The sequence below is a fragment of the Varanus komodoensis genome, unplaced genomic scaffold (genome assembly GCF_004798865.1).
Source record: "Varanus komodoensis strain SLA01 unplaced genomic scaffold, ASM479886v1 scaffold85, whole genome shotgun sequence".
Lineage (NCBI taxonomy): Eukaryota > Metazoa > Chordata > Lepidosauria > Squamata > Varanidae > Varanus > Varanus komodoensis.
In genome coordinates this window covers 761,766-782,654 of record NW_025336543.1, presented here as the reverse complement: position 1 = coordinate 782,654, position 20,889 = coordinate 761,766, and the positions used below count along the sequence as shown (strand labels likewise).

Below are 20,889 nucleotides of genomic sequence, written 5' to 3'. Positions count from 1 at the left end.
AGGTACCATCCTTTCAGCTAGTCACCATCAGGCCAGCCACTTAGCTGAAACATTCATGCCCGGTGTCCAGATTTCAACCCACGGGGTATGCTATCTTGGGCTAAAGGGATTTGCAATTCAACAATATTGCCCACTCCCCACCCTTGGCAATAAATTCACCATGATGTTAACTGTGATTTCCTAAGTTAATGTGATTCCCTATAAAGACTTGCAGGTCATGACGAAGAACAGTTTTGCTTCTTGTTCCCCTGCTCTACTACTTTGAAAGGCTCAGCACAAGGTGTGACTGGCCAGGGGTTTCCTGTTTGGAGTCCTATCTGTGATTTGAAAGACTACCTAAAAGCACAGTGGTTTGTAGACAGTCTATAATCTCTGGTCTGGAGAAATTGAACCTAGAAATATATTAGTGCAAAAAACAAGATTTAAGAGCAACATACTGTATATAAAATACTTTATAAATAACATCAATGTGGGCTGACAGTTTTATCTTGCTATTTCTTATTTCTTTAATTTTTCTGGGGCAATTTAGGGAGCAATCCTATCCCAGTTTAGACTGAAAAATGTTCTAGAACTCCCATTCAGCATGGGGCTGAGCCCTTCTTTCTTCCAACCCTATTCTTGATTTGTATGAGTATTTCAATAGAACTAACATCAACTTTAATGGAACTAACGTCTAATTTAAATGTTTCATTCTCATAGGAAGATAGGAAATAGCTTGCGCTTACATTTTACATCTACTGCTTACAAAGTGGGACTGTCCATGATTCAATCCTACTTATAATCACTCATTTTTACAAAGAATAGATACATGTTTTATTATATTTTAATTTAATTTTCAATTTCCTTCCATCAGTTTGGGAATCTGGAATTTAGTCTGTTTCCCCTTTTATAATGTGGTACACAAGTCAGGACAACAAAAAGAGTTCAAATTTCAACAGTAGTTTTGAAAGATCTTGACTAAAAACGTCACTAAAATCGATTTCAACTTAGCACTGTTGGATTCAAATGTCTACAGTTCTTCTTGCTACAAGTAATCTTAGCCATATAGGTTTTACCCTAGAATGTAAATTTAATTTGTTCACTACCTTGAATACTGCTATAGAATAGTGAGGAGAAAAAGCTACATATAAATAATAAACCAAACATAACTCTGGATACAGATCAAAAGAATATACAAGATTTTTACATGTGCACAAACTCCACATCAGTGTTAGCAAAAGAAGTTAGATTATGGCCTGGCTGGTAATGTATCAGCCAGGCAACTTCAGCCTTAGTCAATTGCCTGGAAGAGGATTTTTTAAAATATGTAACTAAATTTCCTGAACTGTGCAAGTTTATTCAGAATAAAATCTCATTTTTTCAATAGAACTTACTTCCAGGAAAATGTGATAACTTGGAAGGGCCGTTGTTGTTAGGGTAAGGTTGAGAGGAGGAGGACGAGAATTATATAAGCTGCCTTGCATTCCTTGGAAGGAAAAAAGGCAGAATAAACTACAATAAATAAATAATGTAAATTAAATATATAATGTATTTGATAAATATATTTGATAAATATTTTCATTCAGTACTGAGAAATCAAAGTCAGCCACCTCAGTTGTAGATATTGAAATAGCAGCCTGTATGCTTAGAGCCTTAACATTCATGTTGGTGTCTGTGATTCTAAGTGATAGAAACACTGACAGTATCTGGAAAGAAAGGAGCATCAAAGGGACAAAATCAGTGGGGCAAATTATGTCTCACAGTTTAGATTTCTGACAGAAACAAAGAAAATATATTGGGGAGTGGATGTGAGAGGTAATCTACTTGTTCATTCTTCCATTTCAACTCCATTGGTGCAGCATATTTTGGCAACTCACGCTAACTTGATGTAGCTCTCTGGGTAGTTCTCAAAATAAGGTTAAGATCGACACAGGTTTGTTTTTCCTTTTTGGAAGTCTGGGTGGGACCTTTCTTGCATTACCCTTATGTAATCCTAAGAACTGAAGCAGTCTGAGTACTAGTCCCTCGCGATTTTATCTTGCCTCTTGTTTATAATAAGGGAGTCTCTTGTGAGAGCTTCAAGGTTTGAAGAGAGCAAGGACTAGGGGTGGAGTGCAAGCTGACCAGGTAAGTTCACTCCAACATTAACCATGCCAAGGTTTCAAATAGCTTTGCCTAGGGAAATGAGGGGAAATTAGTAACCCCTCCCCACACTATTGAATGTCTCCCCTCAGGGAATTAGAATGGACAGACCCTTCCTCAGGGAGCTATAAGTCTGCACCATGTCAAAGGCTGTGCCTAGGGAAGCTTTCACTTAGATAGTGCAGGCCTAATTTATTTAAAGATTGATAGATGTAAGTTTGCTTGAAGGTGCTGCTATATGAAATTAAGTGCTATTTCAACCCATTCAAAGCTGTAGCTATTATAACATTCTAATTCATTAATATGTAATAAAATATAAGGTAAAATGTAAAATAAAATAGTCCTCCCTCCAGATCAGGGGTCTCAAACTCGCGGCCCGTGGGCCAATTGCCGCGACAGGCAGGGCATGGGGGAGGGGCCCTGCGGCCTTCAAAGAGCCGGCGGTGCCCGGGCCGGCCACGGGATGAGGGGCCCACCACCACCACGGTGGTGGAATACTTGATGCAGCCCAGCCTCACCCAGCCTCTACTTCCAGCGGCCCCCAGGTAAGTTGAGTTTGAGACCCCTGCTCCAGATGTTTTAGGCTTCAGCTCCCAGCAGTTCTACAGCAGCTCCAAGGAATGCTGGGTGTTGTCCAGAACATCTGGAGGGCACCAGGGTAGGAACAGTTAAAAAAACCAAGGTAAAACAAATGGTAAAATACAAGCTTAGTGGAAGAATCTAAAAGACTTTTAGTGGGATATAAATCTAAACAAACAAGCAAGCAAGCAAGCAAATAAAAATTAAAATAGAAAAACATTTTAATAAGGCAATCCCCAAAGGCAAATTTAGTGATTTATCAACAACAGGAACCAGAAAAGTCCTTTCTAAAAATGTACAGTTGGAATGAGGTCTAGACTGTATAAAATTTGTTTAGGACACAGTTTTATCAGAATTCCCATTAGCCTCTGAACTCAGACTTACAGGCATCCAGTATAGAACCAGAGAACTGGTGGAGGCAAACGTTGCCTCCCCACTCCTCCTGCTATGCATTTTCGCTAGACATGCATTTTTTGGTGCCTAGCAATGTCATCTCAGGGTGGAAGGAAGCTGAAACAGCTTCAGGATACTTCATAACTTGGCTGCTCTAGTCTCCTCCCCTCCTTTCCCCCCTCCAGGGTTGCCTTTCCAGTCGTGGAGAGCAACCAGTATGGTTCTTTGTTCTATGACTCCTCAGACAATGTCTAAGGGCCAGAGGATAATTTCCTCTAACAAACTGGTTAAAAATCAGAATCAGGTAAATTTTAATTGATTAATGACCAAAATATGCAATTCCAAGAAATATAAGAAGCAGTGGCTGAGTCCCAAAGATCAACGTTCTAGTCCTTTCATTTTTAGCTTTCTATTGTTTGACTTTTTTAGGAGCTCCTGTAGGCACACCTATTGTGCCTATAAATCTGTTGAATTATACTCAGTCAGCAAGAGTTTAAATTGCCCATTTTTTGGAGTTTATAAAAACTGCTAAGATCTGTAAAAAGTCAGCAGTTTAAATATTTGTAGAGAGAACTATTGAAGGTGATAGTAAAATAGTTCTAAATGCAGTGTCTCAACAAAACTATGCAGACGCCCACATTCAATACACAAAGAGCTCTTTAATTTGGGGGGAAAATCCATTGGTTTGGATTTCTTTGTGAGGGCCAGTACATATGTAGAACATAATGTATGATGTCTCTGCCCCACTCATATACTGCAGTTTTTGTTATTGATGGAATGTGTACACACATGAGAATGCTTGTATGCACACAGATCTTGACACAGATATGATTATTCTATGGAGAAGCACCTCTGCGCCTAAGATTCACTCACCTGTCTCAGCACATAATAGAATTCTTAGGAGAAGAAAGGATTCTTACAGGCTCAAAAATTAGGAATTGCTAAAGGCATATAGAACCTAATGTGTTTGTGTCCATATTGTGTCTTTCACCAAAGAGATAACAACCATCAATGGGCATCTGGTGCTACCATTGCACTTTTTGTAATATTTTGGTTGTATCGATCCATCAAGACTCATTTTTAGGGTAGTGAGGATAACATACCATGATGATAGTTTGGATTCTGTATGCCGGTCACTCATGGAAGTTCATGTTTATATTTGTTTCTTTGCTTTCTGTGAGTCTATTGAGGAAGCCTTGTTTTTCACCTCCGGGAGAACTCTTTTTCAACAAGGTATTGTCTGTGATTTGTGTTGGGTAGAGCAGGCTAACACGTTAATTATAGTTTGGAATGGTGATGATAAGAGGGAAGAGCTTTAGAGTGAGGGAAAATCCTGGATAGTGATTGGCCACTAATCTGCCAATCAAAGCCATTGAGGAGGGGGATCATAGCACCTGCGATGTTGCAGCTTGAGCTGCAGAAAGCTAAATTAGCTGGTAAGTGAGAATGCCATTTGCCTTTATTGCTAGCACAGAATCAAGACCCTGCCCAGTAAATAATTAAATTTAGATTTTGTGGTAGTTCAGGAAAAATGTATATTTTAAAAAACTGAGAAGCAGCCTTCCAGAGCCATTTCAGAGACAACAGAGATCTCGGATCTATGAATGACTTCTTCCCATTGTGACACTGCTTGACTGGTTCCTGGTTTTATTTGGAAGAAGATAATTGTTATGACTTTTGTTATGTTTTGTTAAAATGAAGAAATTTATTGATTATGGTAAAGGTAATAAATGAAAAATTGGATAATCTTATGTTTAAGAAATTAGAGATGCAGCAACATTTGGATGATGCTAATCTTCGTGTTTATCTGCTCTCTATGCTAAATAATTAAATACTAACAGAAATGCTGGCACTGTAGCTTTTTGAGGATTAGAAGAAAATCCATTAAAAAGGAACACCTTTTATTGTCAGCAGGGACTAAATTGTATATGTTATATGATAAGATTATTGTCTGTTCTGTGTATTCCCTTACCATCACTAAAAGATTATTGTTTATATTATGATTTTCTTCCTGTCTTTCTGTCTAGACACAGCCCACAATTGTGCTGTTGCACAATTTGTATATTTCAGTGGGATTTCCTTGTGGGTTGTTTCCTTATGTAACTCCCCAAGTGAAAACTGCTTGCACAGGTGCCCATTCTCCAAACTGTCCTAAAGGACTGAGTTTTTATTATGGCAGCATAAGAGGATGGACTATACAAATAAATGCAACATTTTTATAAATATGACATATTAAAACAGAAAAAATTATAATATCCGGAATGGATGCATAACACTATGGATATAAGAGGGGGATCCATTCAGGCTGCTTTGGACTCCTGTTTTCCCAGACATGAGTTTAAAGGAACTCCTTTGGGGGGAAAAGCAACCAAGAGGTGGGGTGGGTGGACTTGTTGCTTAAAAGTGACTTGAAAAAATGGGTAAGCACTCATTCCTCCATTTTCCCCATTTATTTCTTTTTGAAAATCACCTCTCAGGAATTTTCTTTTCCCTAGCGGAGGTGACTATTAGGGTATTGGTACAGACATCTCTATGTAATATGTAAGTTGCCTCTGAGATGGCTTTTAAATGGTATAGATGTATTTGTAGAATTAACTAAGAAAACCAAACGGAACCACCAAACCCAACCACAGTATATACTGAACACCAGATGTTAGGGATAGAAAACAGCTGTAGGGTGTTGCTTTCATGCTGTCCATTTAATCTTCCAGGAAAGAAGTGGGTTCCTGCTGTCACAACAAGTTTATGTCACTCAGTAAGACTCCTGTTCTAATCCAGTAGCAGAGCTCCTTTTAATGTCACACCCAACCCAGTAGAAATATCACCCTAGTCAATCCACAGCTTTCTCCCCCATCCATGTCTCTCCCTCAAGTTTCTCAAGATACAGTTCTCTGCTTATTTAGAGTAAAAGCCTACAACTCCCAGCATGCCCCAGATAATCATGCTGGGAGTTACAGGCCTTTTTTCAGTCTAAATATGCCGCATATTGTAGCCTAACTGGAGTAGTCCACATTAAGTGGACTACCATGGTTAAGGACAGAAGATCAAGTCTGAACAGAGGAGGAAATACTGCCCTGCTCCATTCATTTTTGTTCCACAGTTACTCTGAGACAGTTCCACAGTTACTCTGATTTTGACAATATGTTAAAAGTTTCATTGTGCACAGATCTTCAGTTGCCCTATTTGTCCTGATGAAATATAAGGTACCATGCATTTCAATTTCCAAACAATGTATGTTTTCTGCTGGCTGTTCTTTACTCATATATTGATATAGAAAACTTGATCCTAATGCTAATTGGCCCCATCCTTGTTGATTTGTCTTTCTTGCCCTTGTGAAATTTACAGCTTTCTTCTTTGAGAAATCTGAGAGAAACATTTTGAACTCATGTTCCAGTTAGCTTCTTGTAGTTTCCCTCATCTGAAAGGATTCAGATATTTCAAGGGCTTGTCTTAGGAAGTAAGTGAATTTCCTCTCCCCTTATGTTCCTCAAGGCAAAAGGCTAACACATTTTAGGGCATAATCCTATTCTATTAAAACAGAAAAAAGCCCCACAACTCCCAACATTCCTGGCTGAGAAATGCTGGGACTTGTAGAAAATCTTTCAGTCTAAAATTGCATCAGATTGCACCCTTATTTAATAAAGCCTTAAACAGACCCTGCTGATCTTTGAGGTAATTTTGATGTGTCGGTGTTTTCCCGCCATTTCTTCCAAATATGACCATTCTGAATAATGCTGCTTAGGTTCCATTGTAATTTTCTCTATGCTCTCTATAGACAAGCAGCAATCATATAATAGTCATGCATCTATTGCTTTTGATATAAATCTCTTCTTTTCAAAAATGTGTATCTTCGGAAGCATTGGTATTGTACATGCAAGATTAATTTTGGAGTCATTCTTGAACTTTGTTTTCCATTTTGTCCCTAGGCAAAAAATAGAGTGGGAGAAAAAAAAGCACAAATGAACTGATGAATGGGATAAGTCTCAGAAAACAAACAAACAAACAAACAAACAAAAACTTAATATTTTCCTAGATCTGCACGGGTACAGTTAAAAACCAAGCTCTGCAGGAGAATAGGATAATAATAAAGCCTGCAATTCTGTGCATACTTAGTTTGAGGTAGCCTCCATTGGAGATGGGGTGAAATTTATGTTTGAGTAATATGCAAAAAATTGTGCTATTAGGTATTTTACACAATGTTCTATAACTTTTTGTATTCTACAATACTACAACATTTTTAGATTTTTCTATTAAAAGTTAACTGAATGCAAATTGCCAAGGCACTTGAGAACATTGAGAGTGCAAATAATGAAATATAAGATATAAGTCAGGAAATATAAAAAGTACAGTACTCATGGTAGTATTAGTTTGCAGTGGTTTTACTCTTAGTTTTAACTGCTGTAATGTTGGATATAATATAATGTATAATAGGGCATATGGTAAATTAATTATTTGTAAAAAGCTATTGTAAAGATTTTATGGCTAGTATACGCAGTATTTTGGATGACTTGGCTGTAAAATGTATGCTGTAATAAGGAGTTTCTGCTGTGTGGCTTAATTCCTGTTAAAAGCAGCTGAGCTTTTGCATTTTCTGACTTTATGTTTTAACTATTAAAACGGTGCCAGTATGTCATATTTAACAAAATACTTCATTTTTTCCAACATTATGCCCCAGAATATGAATCTCTTTTTCCTGAGGAGACTACAGTTTAACAGCTGGATTCATGACACAGTTAAGCTGAAGGCCAGCACTTGTATTAAAACCAACTGGCACTTTGGTACTATAATTTTACACTGGCCCACCAAGCTACAATAGCAAAATAACCTACCTGCAGAATCATATGGTTTGTAATATTATTGGTGTCATGGTTGGTATACCCCCTAAGAGTTTTTGCTAATGTAACATCAGGTCATCGAATCAGATTGTTAATTGATCTGAAATAGGCTAAATCAGTATATTCTGTATTAGATTATTGTAGTACTCTATTAGTTTTATACAATCTTCTCTTACATCACTTATGCTGTGGAATTGGCCAGCTCCATTCCAGTTTCTGTAGAATGTTATTAATTGAAGCTGTTTCTATAAACTGCCTGGAGATCAAGTAATTTGTTACTGCCTGTAGTTATTTGGTATGTTTAATATCTGCAGAGTTGGACTCTCATAAAAGAGACAGGTCCTTATCAGTAATCAATATTTGCAATATTTGTTCATATAAATCTGTCATTAGTGATTGATCATTTGAAATTAATTTAAGCCTGCTATTATGGTAGAAAAAAATGTTCAGCATGAGTTGTATTCTTAATTATCAAGCTGCTTACAAAAACGGGGATTCTTTTCTTGATAGGCATTGTTCTCATTTGCAAGGGTTTTACTCATGCAAGCCAGAACAAGGGGGATAATTGTATCCCTACATAATAAAAATGAGCTTTGCACATTGAGAATAGCCTTGCATGGAGAGACCTCTCACTCTCCTGTTATTAGAGGTATATATTCCACACACCCAAAAGCCACACTAAAAACAAGTCGTAGTAGGTTGGTTAATTTCTTGCCAACAGACAAACAGGTGTTTGCTGCTTTGCTATGGTTTGTTTCCATCTTCATCCTCCGGTCTGATTCCAGCAAGTGTCCCAGATGCTTTTTGTTTTTCTTGGTATGATGAGATTTTTCCCTCTCTCGCCACACTTTGGTTGCCCTCCAAAGCATTTATGTTGTAAAAAAAAATGCCATAGCTTCAAAGCTTGAGGTGGGGGGATAGGGTTAGAATGAATAGTCTGAAGGTTTAATTTATTTGCTTTTTTACTACTTAAAAAGCCTCCTTGGCAGATTCTCATGTCTGTTCCTCTTCTTAGCACACCTATGCCTGTACAAGTGATTGACTTACCTCAGGGTAAGTACATGTCCCTTGAATTTGTGACAATGGCAAATCAGGAGCAGGAGAGGGGTTAAGCTTTTTACCATTACTGTTTTCATGCTGAATCCCCCCCCCCCATCCATGCGGAATGGTTAAAGAAATAATGGTACCTTTTTTCTTCTTGTAAACCCATATGGAGGGGATTTGACAAGTTCATAACCCATACAAGCACTGCTGTGCTGACGTAGCTCACAGGGGGCTGAAATTGGTTGATGTCAAATGAAACACTGAGCTGGAGGAGGAGAGCAGAGGACACTATGAAGAATAGCTGAGTTTTTCACTGCTCTTGCCAAGTAGCTCTATAGCCTTTTTCAGCAAAGCATGCACAAACCACTATGCTGGATTTAGATGCCATAAGAAGCTACCCTGAAAACAAGCCATCTTGGAACAACCAACAACAAACTGTAAGACCTCAATATGGCTTCTATATGATTAACAAACTATGATGAGCAAACTGTGCTGGGTTCAGATATTTTGAAAGAGTAGCAACCCAACATTAGTCACAGAACTTAGTCACAGAGGGTGGGTTCATGTGATCGCAGAGGTAAAGTCACAACAGGTGTTTTCTCTCAGCATGTGTGCTAGCCACATGCCTAATTAGCATGTTTGTCTTCACCAGTTGTGGGTTGTCATGATGACTGAACCCACTATGAGTGTTACGGTGGTTTGTACATCAGCCCAGTCACCCACCTTTTCTGGTTTTTAATGCCATAGTAACCTGTGCCTGGTGAGAGTAATTGTGCTTATAAAATAGCTCGCAACAGGCACAGGCAGGGCTTTTTTTGTCATAGAAAGCACCGGAACAGTGTTCCGGCACCTTTTTTTAACGGATTTTTCCACATGAATTTGAATCACTCTGTCGGGCGTAACAGGTTGGCGGCAAAATCATTAAAATGTGCATGCGGGCTGCTTGTGTTCCCGCACTGGTTGTGATGGCGCTGCTTGGCTTGTGATGCTGCTTGGCTTGTGATTGGTCGTGTGGTCGCGCGCTGAGTGCTTACTGCAGGCGGTGACCATTATATTTCATTACACAGTGTTGGTGTGTGTAGAGCGACTGGTTATGTGCAAAAGGTAAATAATTTCTTTATTTAAAAAAACGGTGAATTGAAAATCTTTTTTTAATTTTTAGTGTAAAAGTGTGATGTCAAATTTAAAAATAAAAAATGTTACTAATTCTCAACCACCGGTCCTGCTAATAAAAAGGCCAGAATATTAAGAACTGAATATATATTTTTTTAATAAAAGATTAACAAAATGTGAGTTCTGGCACTTTTTTTTTTTTTACAAAAAAAGTACTGGGCACAGGCAATCCTCTCTGTGATTGTACAAACCTGGTCAGAATCTGAACAGAATGCTGGGAGCAAAGTAGGTTAGTGTTACTCCATTATGGGTTATGGGTTAGTTAGAAGATGGCCTGTGATGGACATTTCAATGATAACATAGGCCCTTTCTAATAAATACAATTAAAATAGTCCAGGTAATAGTGATGTGGACAAGGTTTACATTGCTATTTACAGCACTAAACAGTGTATGGTTATGCTATCATTATGGGTACATCTCCACAGCAGAAGAGACATGAGGCTTTCTGTTTAGCAGCAACTAAATTTATTGGTTTATACAGGGAAACAGTTTCCCATGTTAGAAGTATATGTTAGGGTACTTATTGTTGGTAGATGAGTGATGGCTTCTGGTTCACTTGATAAAACACAGTGTTTGAAAAATGAAAGGGCCTTCATTCATTGTAAGAAATAAACAGTAGTAAAAGAAAGACAAATCTTCAAAATCATTTTTAAAATGTAGAATATTGAAGCTGTTTATTTTTGTGAAAACCAAATCCAAGCCCAACATATTTAGAACACAGTAATTATGGTTGTGCTAGTTTCTTCATTTTGCAGGATCCTTATAGCAGCAGTCTTAAACCAGGAAATCATCTAATTGCCTTTCCAGATGATATAGTTAGTTTTATATAGTAGCAAATGAGCAGTTGCATTTATTTCATGTGATCCAGACATCTTCATTCAAGGAGATGCTTCTGCTTCAAAACTACTATAGTTTGTCACCATTCCTATATTATATTGTTGCTGGGATAAAAATATTGTTCTTTTCATACTGTTTTCCTATATGAGTGATATGTGTTATATGAACACAAAATGGTGTGTGGCCCGTAATAGCACTTTGGCAGGGTATTCTAGAAAAACTTAACATGCACACACCCATGATATGAATACTAGATACCAGGTTATTGTATTTGAGGTCAGTACTGAAAGGGCTATCAACCAAAGCTTAAAATGAAGTAGTGGTAGGTTTTGAATGGTTAACATGGTGTTTATTGCAGAGTAAAAATGAAGGTTTGTTGTTTTTACGAGTGTAGTAAGACTGTGAAAGTTGGGCATCCCTCTGTATTAGGGCATCCTGTATTAGGGCAGGATGGGTTGTAGCCAGCTTTCTGAGGTAAGATAAGAACTTGAACCCAGGAGCTTTTTGGGAAAAGAGACATTAGTCATCACTGAACAACACACCTGAAAGCAGGATTAAGGAGCAAGCCAGAATCAGCACCCCAGGGATATACAGTTGGTGCCAAGTTTATATACGTTTCGATGCCAACTTAAAACATTTTTATTCTCTCGCTACTTTAATTGTTGGTGAACATTTGGTTTTATATTGGCTTTATTATGTTGATATTGGTATTTGTGGATTGTTGGTAGTTATTGTTTTGGTTTTTTGATTATTTTTTATGTTGGTTGTATTTTATTGCTTATATAGATTTTTTTGATGGACGTTATGGCTTTTAAATTGTTACTACTTTTTAAATTTGATTTAAAATCAATTTTACTTTTGTAAGCTGTCCCGAGATGCCAAGGCATGTGGTGATGGCATATAAAAGTTTTAAATGAAATAAATAAATTTATTGTTATCATACCATTTTATGAGGGTTTTAGTTATTGTATAGCCATTCTGAGAGCCCTGTATAGATATGTCAAATGGGATGTTGATGACTGCACAATTCACCCTACTGAGTGGATGACTCCTAGCTGAGCAGAGTAAGGGAGCTGCCCAGCTGGTCTAGGAACTATTCTATATGGGCAATCAAGCTCCCAGAGAGCAGTCAAACAGAGAGAGCTGACAGGAGTTTAGTAGCAGCATTGAAGTGGGAGAGGAGACAAGGTAAAGTAAAAAAGGAAGTAGAGGTTGTGTACCAAGAAGGCTCCACAATGGTAGTGACCTGTATAGTCTGTGCAATGTTTGTTTACTTACCTGAGGTCAACAATGACCTATGCATACAATAAGTTCAAGCTAGTAGCTGTGTTAGATGAAAAAATGAGAGTGCCAAATGTCAATCCTCAAGGGAATAAGAGAAGATGAAGAGCTTTAGACAGAGCGGTGGACCTGCAGCCGTTATGTGTAGTACAGGAGCTAGGAGACCAACAGCAAGCTGAGGAGGAAGAGGAGTATCTTGAGGTAAGGGAAAATGAGGAGGAAACTCCATGGAAAAGGGTGACAGGAGCAGAACTAGAAGACACTTTGCAACAGTGGAAGCGGTGGAAGAGTGGGACCATTTTCAGGTACTTGAGGGTGAGACTGGAGGGCAGCCTGCAGTGGAAGATCTACAAGTCCTCCTGTGCAACACTAAGTAAGAGGCTGAACATAAGTCAAGTGGTGGCAATGATACCAAGGCTTACAAGAACAAGAAGTGAATAATGTTAGTTGTGGGAGACTCCCTGCTGCATGGGATAGAAAAACACCAGTGTTGTGAAGACCTGTTTACTTGCCAAGTATACTTTCTTCCTGGAAGATGGATTAGCAATGTGATTGAACTGCCAAAACTTATAAAGCCCACTGACACATATCCCTTCTTTCTTATCCATGTGGGGACAAATGACAATGCTCAATTCCTGCTTAGGCTCAATCTCCCCCCAAAAGAGAATCAATGACATTTCTGATGAAGCGAGAGTACAAATCGAGAGTACAAATTGAAAGAGCAAGGATGGCAGCTTGCAATTGATAGGCAAATGGTCAAAGCTCAACCAATTAGTTTGAATGTGTTCAAATCTGGAGGGCCCAATGAACTCCAACCTAGAGTCATAAAGGAGCTGGTGGAAGAACTCTCAGAACCATTCTCTATTATCTATGAGAAATCATAGATGACAGAGGGAGTGCTATAGATGACTTGGGAAGGGCTAAAAAGGGGGTGGGTGGAAAGGAAGAACCTGGGAACTACAGACCAATCAGTTGGACATCAACCCCAGGGAAATTCTGGAGCAGATTATAAATTAGTTGATCTGAAAAGACCTAAAATACAATGCAGTGATTACTAGAAGCCAACATGGTTTCCTTATGAACAAATCTGATTTCAGTTCTTTGATTGGGTATCTTCTCTGTCGGACTGTGGGAATGCTGTGGACATCTATCCTGACTTCAGCAAAGCATTTGACAAAGTGTTTCACAATAGCCTGATTAGGAAACTAGCCAAAATTTGGCTTGATGGAACAATGATCAAGTGGATCCACAGTGGCTGCAGAATTGGACTCAGAGAGTGCTCATTAATGGCAGCTCATTATGGTGCTCATTAATGGAGACAGATAAGTAGGGTAAAACAGGGTTCAGTCCTGGGCCCAGTGCTCTTCAACATTTTTATTAATGATTTGGATAAGAAAGTGCAGAAGATGCTTATCAGTTAGGCAGATGACACAGATTTGGGTGGGATACCTAATAATCTGGAAGACAGAAACAAATTTCAAAGTCATATTGATGGGTTATAGCACTAGGCTGAAAACAACAGAATGAAATTTAGTAGGAACAAATGCCAAGTTCTGCAAGTTAGGCTTCATCTGGAATTTTGTGTTCAGCTCTGGACACCACAGTTTAAGAAATATGCAGACAAACTGGAAAGGGTTCAGATGGGGGCAGCAAGGATGATCCAGGGACTGGAACCAAAGGAGGGATTGAAAGAACTGGGTAAGTTAGCCTTGAGAAGAGAATACTGAGGGGAGATACGATATCACTCCTCAAGTACTTGAAAGGCTGTCACAAAAAATGACAGAATCTCTTCTCTGTCATCCCAGAGATCACAGAACAATGGGCTCAGGTTACAGGAAGCCAGTTAGATATCAGGAAAAAATTCTTGACTGTTAGAGTATTAGATCAATGGAAGCAATGACCTAGGAAGGTTGTGTACTTTCCCACACAAGAGGCATTCAAGATGGAACTGTACAGTCATCTGAGAGGGATGGCTTAACTTGGAGTCCTGCACTGAGCAGAAGGTTAGACTCAATGGCCCTCTTGCCCCTTCCAGCTCTATTATTCTATCTTTCTATGTTCTTTCTTACAGCACGTACGGATATGCATACAATGTTTTTGCAAAGCAAATCATTACTGCTGACTTGTGGAAGCAGTATCTATAAAATGAATAGTCTTAGTTTGAGTGAAGAGAATTCTGTTGGTTAATGGATGTGAGGGTCTAACTTAAATTGGACCACGGATAATATATTTGTGGCTTGCCACTGGACAATATGTGGACACATGCCAAAGTACTCCAAGGAAGGAACATTTTACATAGGATTACATAACCCTAAACAATCCATTTGAGTGCAGCTGAATTTCCTCTTTCCCTTCAGAGACTGAGCTCTTTGATATGATTTTTGTTCTGGATAAACAATATGGAATCAACAGTCATCCAAGATGAACTAGACACTCTGTTCATTCTCCTTCAATACATATTAATCTCTTCTCAACTTGCTTTCCTGGCTTTGGTCTCTTTCCCATTATATATTGACTCACAGGACTTCAATTAATCTGCCTCCATAAAATGACTTTACTGTGTTTGGCTAGTAATCCTTTGGAAAATCAGGGCACAATCTGTGCAAAACTGCAAGTTCGCTTTTCATGAGGGATAACTGCCTCCTACATGGGAGTTTCCTCCCACTTTTTCCCACACTTTGAAAATATAAGCCACAACAACACCTTTTCTGAGGTGAAAGAACTGCTGTCTTTCAAGGGCAGACAGTGCTCAAGCAAATGGAATAAATTTCTCATGTGCTATGACCAAATAATTATAGCTGGTTCATATCTACACAGCTACAGGCAATCTAGCTTCCTAATATAATTATTATCAAAATATCCCAACAAGGGCCACAAAGCAAGCTCACAGATAAAGGAAAAAGGCATATAATAGCATTTTCAGGATACGTGATGGAAAAAAATCTAAAGTGGAGTAGTTGGTGAGCTGTTTTCTCAGCTAGTGGCTGATTGATATAACTTTAGGTAGGACTGGTAATTTATAAATTGTGCTTTTCAAGTACATGGTCTATTCCTGCTGTGGAAAGTGTTTGCTAACACAGTCAAGGTCATCCTGTATGATCTCTAGAATGTGCTTCCTCTTCTCTAGTCTTGTGTAGGTGTGTGACTGAAATCTATGTGGCCTTTACTGATTAAAAATCCTAACTATAGGAGGACCAGTACTAGAAACATTTTTGCTTCACTTGATCCTGTTACACATATGAACATGTGGATATACTTCTTGGAAATCTAGAAATTGACTGTTAGAGCATTAGGTCAATGAAAGCAGTGACCTGGGAAGGTTGTGTGCGCTCCCACAGTAGGCATTCAAGATGCAACTGGACAGCCATCTGAGAGGGATGGTTTAACCTGGAGTCCTGCACTGACCCAGTGGCCCCTTCCTACTCTACTATTCTATATGATATATGTGAAACCACTAGGAGAACTGAGGTTCAGGGTTACCAGTATGCCAGTGACACTAAGCCCTATCTCGTTTTTCCATCAAAATCCATAGAAGGTATTCTGGTTCTAAATTAGTGCCTGATGTAGGTAATGGACTGAAGAGGGACAAATAACTGGAACTTTCATGTAAGCAAAATGTAAGTGCTTTTGGTCTGTCAAAAGGGAATATGTATTTAGCCTGTGCTGAATGGGGTTACACTCTTCATGAGGTCTCAGGTTTGTACTTTGAATATACTCTTGGATTTGGCTCAGAATCTGGATGTCCAGGTCTTCATGGTGGCCAGGAATGTACAGCTGAGGCTAGTGTTCCAACTGGACTTATTTCTAGACATGTCTGTTTTGGCTAAGGTCACAAATGTCTTAATGTTAGTTGTATTATTGTAATAGCTCTATGTATGGATGTCTTGAAAGGCATTTAGAAGCTTCAGATGATGCAGAATGCTGTGCACAACAGTTAACTCTTTCTAGCAGCTTCACTCACTAATGGTGTGTTCTTTTGGCATCCTAAGTGCTGGTTATGACCTATACAGCCCTATATGCCTTGGGACCAGGCTACAAGTTTGTGCAAATCATAAGATTTTAGGGAGGAGACTTTTCTTTTGCCACTGCTGCTTTCCGAGACGTGTGTGTTTGTGATGCACAAGTAAGCCATTTTAGATGGCCACTCCTTGGTTGTATAAAGGGTATTTATATCACTGCTTACCTAACAAAGAGCCTGCCAGAAAAATCATGGGTTATTCATTAGGGAATACTATATTGGTTCTAAAAAATATAAATGGCTCTTATTTATCTATAGTTATGAAGGTATACTTCCTCCTATTTCTAATCATCAGTTTCATTAATTTTATTAGCTGTAGAATATTCTGACTTTTCCCATTTTTGTTTGAAAATTTGGCATTTCCCATATTGGTATGATCTCTATTTTTTTTCTTGTTTGTATATGGTTACTACTAGTTCAACATCTTTTTTTTTTACTAGCCCCCTCAAATAATCAGTCAAAAGATTTAGAAGTATAGCAGCAACCCATGAAAAACACCTAGATTTCTAGCACTTGTTTATTTTTTCTATATAGTTTGTGTGACATAACCATATAACATTATCACATTTAGGTCAGCAACTTAGTCCAGAATAATACCATTTGAGCACATGAATGCACCCTATATCACCATCCATAAGTAATTTTATTCCTCCTATTATGAATCTACACTAGGGGTGAACAACTTGTGGCCATACATATGTTCTGGCCTACAACTCCGATGATTCCTCATCATTGGTTATGCTGGCTTGGGCTGATAGAGTTGTAAGCCAAAAGATTAGAGGTCCACCCTTTCCTACACTTTCTACCATTGCATCAAAGTAGTGATGGTAGCTTTAAATAAATGCAGAGGAAAATACCTCTTTACTGGCCTAACTATGCACTAAAAGCCTTCACTCAAATATTCACTATGTCCTTCAGCCTTGATGATACAGAATAATGATATAGATCAGGAGTGTACAACCAGGCACCCTCCAAGTGTTTTCCATTACAACTGCCAACATTCCTGACCATTGACTGTACTGCAGTTTAGGTTACCTTCCTCTGATATAGATTCTTTCTTTGACTAATAACTCTACTGCAAACACGTACGGGCTTTTGTAATGGCCTCTTGTTCTTTAGTTGGATATCATTATAGGACATAGTAAATGGTATTTTGTGAATGTGCTGTTTATACTATGCCCTTGGCTCGAAAGTGATTAGCTATGGAATTAAAAGGCTTTTGATTTTGAATAGAGGTTTCAGATGGCAACATACTTAGTAGATACTAAGGTGGACACTAAGGATATCCAAGTCTGAATGTTTAAACATTTGTTGTAAATCTAGTATAAAATGGCCTAATAACAAAAGACCAAAGGTTTAACTAACAGGCTTGGAAGAAAAGGGCAAAGCATGTGGGCATCCAGAAATGAGAAACAGCAAGTCTATACCCACCTGCTTAGCTGTAACTCGTTGTAGGTGTATGCCCAAGCTCCTCAGGACTTTCTATTGTATTTGCATAGTTACTGTAGCATCACTAGTATTTCAAATAACTGATGAATACAGATATGCCATAGGGGGAAAAGACTGAGAAAAAAGGGAATCTTGCCAAAGCATTTTTTGTTTTTTTTTGTTTAAATGTCTTTCCTTTCTTGGTAAACTATTGGCTATGAATAAGTAGTTGTGGTGCAGATATCATTGGTTTAAATTGAGGGAAATACTAATTAGCTTCCTGTCTTCATGGTTTTTCTTTGCAATAATTTCTCTGCTGTTTCTCCGGTTCAGCAATTCTTAAAACATATTTCATTATTGGTGAACCCATAGTCATATTCACCCTTGTGATTTGCCAGTGATCAAGTAGAAACAATGTACCTTGCTGTGTTAAGTGGCCAGAGACTATAATGATTGAAGATTGCACAAAATGGGTGATTTACTTATTTCTTGTCTGTACTGCCCAACAGCAGAAGCTCTCAGGGGGGTTCCTAAAGCTTGTGATTTCCTTACTTGATAACACAGTAATAGTAGTCAGATGAAAGGCTGAGCTGAAGCATAAGACTTTATTAAATGTACTGCAAAACTGCTGATTATTATGTTGGCCAGGGAATGTGTAGAAGGCCCATGCAAGGCCCTAAGTGGAGAAATGCAATTCCAGAGTAAAGTACAGCCAATGTCGGGAATTATAGCTAAATTTTAGTCTCAACATTGTCCTAGATGTAGTGCTTTACTTTTCCTTATAGGTAAATGTTGCCTTCAATTATATCCAAATTTTAAAAGGTTGCATTCAGGATCATCAGTGTGATGGGAAAAAACCTACAGCTTGTTCTTAGAGAGAGAGCAAGAGCAAGCTATGTTCAAAGCCAGTTTAACTATAGACTTTTATTGTATTTCCAGCTCTACTGGGATTAGTATCTCCTCTCCCTCTCTCCCCCTTTTACATTAATCACTACCTCTGTGTTGTTCTTGTCTTTGCAATGGGGGGAACTTTGTTAACATTTTGTTAGTGTAGAACTGTGGCATTTTCCCCTGTGCAAAGGTGGAGGACATACTAAGATGGTCCATTCCCAGAGGCTAATGGATATAAATGGTTTCTACAGGGCTTAGGGGATTTTCTGGCTGATACGGCTGGCTCTCCCGTTGAAGTCCTGGTCACGCTGTGGAATGTGGAAATGGCCTGGCCAGTTGACATGATTGTTTTGAAGGACTCTCTCTGTTGTAGAGCTCATATGATACACCCCAGAGCTGAGAACAGTGAAACAACTTAGGAGATGGCTTGAGTGCAGATGGAGGAAAACTCCCCGTGAATGCAGCAGACACCTGGAATGTGCCTACAATTGAGTCAAGGTGGCAAAGAAGCAGTATCTCACTGCCTCAATTCACTCTTCCCTCTGCTGCCCAGCAGAGCTTTTCACAGTGGTTCAGAGCTGCTTATATTCTGTCCAAAGGGACATCAGCCTTGTCAGGTTTTATTGGATGAGTTTCAGTCAGTATGGACAAGGTGCTTGGCCACATTCATGCAACCACTTCTGTACTGGATTAAGGATATGTACCATCTTTTTTCCTTATCACTCACTTCGATTGTCCTCCACACTCTATATTCCTTTTCTACCCAATCCCCATGTTCCCTCCTACTCAGTCCAAAAGCAGACAGTAAAATCCTACATACAAAATAAAGAACCAAACTAAGAAAGAGAAAAAGAAGAAAAATAGGAAGGGGGGGGGAGATATTTACTTCCAAGACTTTATGTGTTTCAGTGCTAAACAGAGTTATGTGGGCCAATTGTTCCCCTAGTCACCAAGGAGGGTCAGGAACTCTTGCCAGATGTTGTGGAACTGTTCAAAACTATCTCACTTGACACACAGAGCATTTCTTCTTCTTTTTTCCTTTTCTGGTGTAGCTTTAGCCAAAAGTGCAACACCATGTTGGCTTTTGAATACATTGAGGATGGGTTTTTACAGAGTAAAGAAATGCATCATGCAGTAATAACGTAGAGCCTTTAGCAAAGCATAATGAAGGAAGAACAGTTCTGTGATCTTTGACATGTTTTAAGCATGTCCTCCTTTATATATTGGAAAGTATATTTATCTTCATAGTTCCAGTCCTAGGTTCTTGATCCTTAATCACACTAGAGTGTGACTAAATCTCATGAACTGGCTTTTCATATGAAGATATGACCTTTTGTGTTGATTATTAGTTTTTTTTGCAAACTCTGTGCTACTGACTAATATATATATATATATATATAATCTCTTTTGTTCCTTTTCCTAGGTTCCAACTATGTGAGTCCCCGTCCAGCTCATGCCAACATGAATGCCAATGCAGCTGCAGGGCTGGCACCTGAGCATATCCCTACTCCAGGTGCAGCCCTTTCCTGGCAGGCTGCTATTGATGCTGCCAGGCAAGCCAAATTGATGGGTGCAGCTGGCAATGCAACAATATCCACTGCTAGCTCCACACAGAGGAAACGTCAGCAGTATGGGAAACAGAAAAAACAGGGTACCACCACCGCTACACGTCCTCCCCGGGCATTGCTGTGTTTAACACTGAAAAATCCCATCCGGAGGGCATGCATCAGTATTGTTGAATGGAAATATCCTTTTTTGATATGGAAACCAGTAAGTTGTTACATGTATCAGATCCGATGTACAAATATGAATGAGTCATCCTAGTGCTCCCATTCATTCTAATGTGTGTGAATAAATGAGAGCACTAGGATGACTCATTTTAAACTATGAGCAGCATATGAATGTCCTCTGTCTAGATTCTCAAAGCATATAGAACACTTGTTTCTAGAAACCTGAAAATTGCTACGGGACATAGGAACTCTTTACTGACTATCTTTCACTCAACTATGTCATATATAGCTAGGGATGATGGAAGTTGTCGCTGAAACAACTCAAGGGCCACAAGTTATGAAGCTGAGAATGAGCTTAGGGACCCAGTGTTCATTCTCTGGGTCTACCACTCCCATCCCCCTTTATTCTTGTCTCTTCCCTTCATATATCAGCTTTCCATGTGCCATTCCAGGCTTGCAATATGCCAGAGTTCCCATTAGGTCAAAACAGCAGTTATGTCAGTTAACAAATCAGAATAATAAGCCAGTATATTAATTGTCATTAAACAGGCTTCCCTGT

At 38.8% G+C, this 20,889-nt stretch overlaps 1 protein-coding gene across 24 annotated transcripts in view; it reads left to right on the top strand.

Moving 5' to 3' along the window:
- CACNA1C (calcium voltage-gated channel subunit alpha1 C) overlaps positions 1-20,889 on the top strand; it is a 536,805-nt gene that overhangs the window by 82,994 nt on the left and 432,922 nt on the right. For all 24 annotated transcript variants that reach the window (XM_044416974.1, XM_044416973.1, XM_044416952.1 and 21 more), the window contains one exon: positions 20,024-20,345. In XM_044416974.1, coding sequence (XP_044272909.1) covers positions 20,024-20,345 — 322 coding nt within the window. The remainder of the gene's footprint in view (positions 1-20,023; positions 20,346-20,889) is intronic.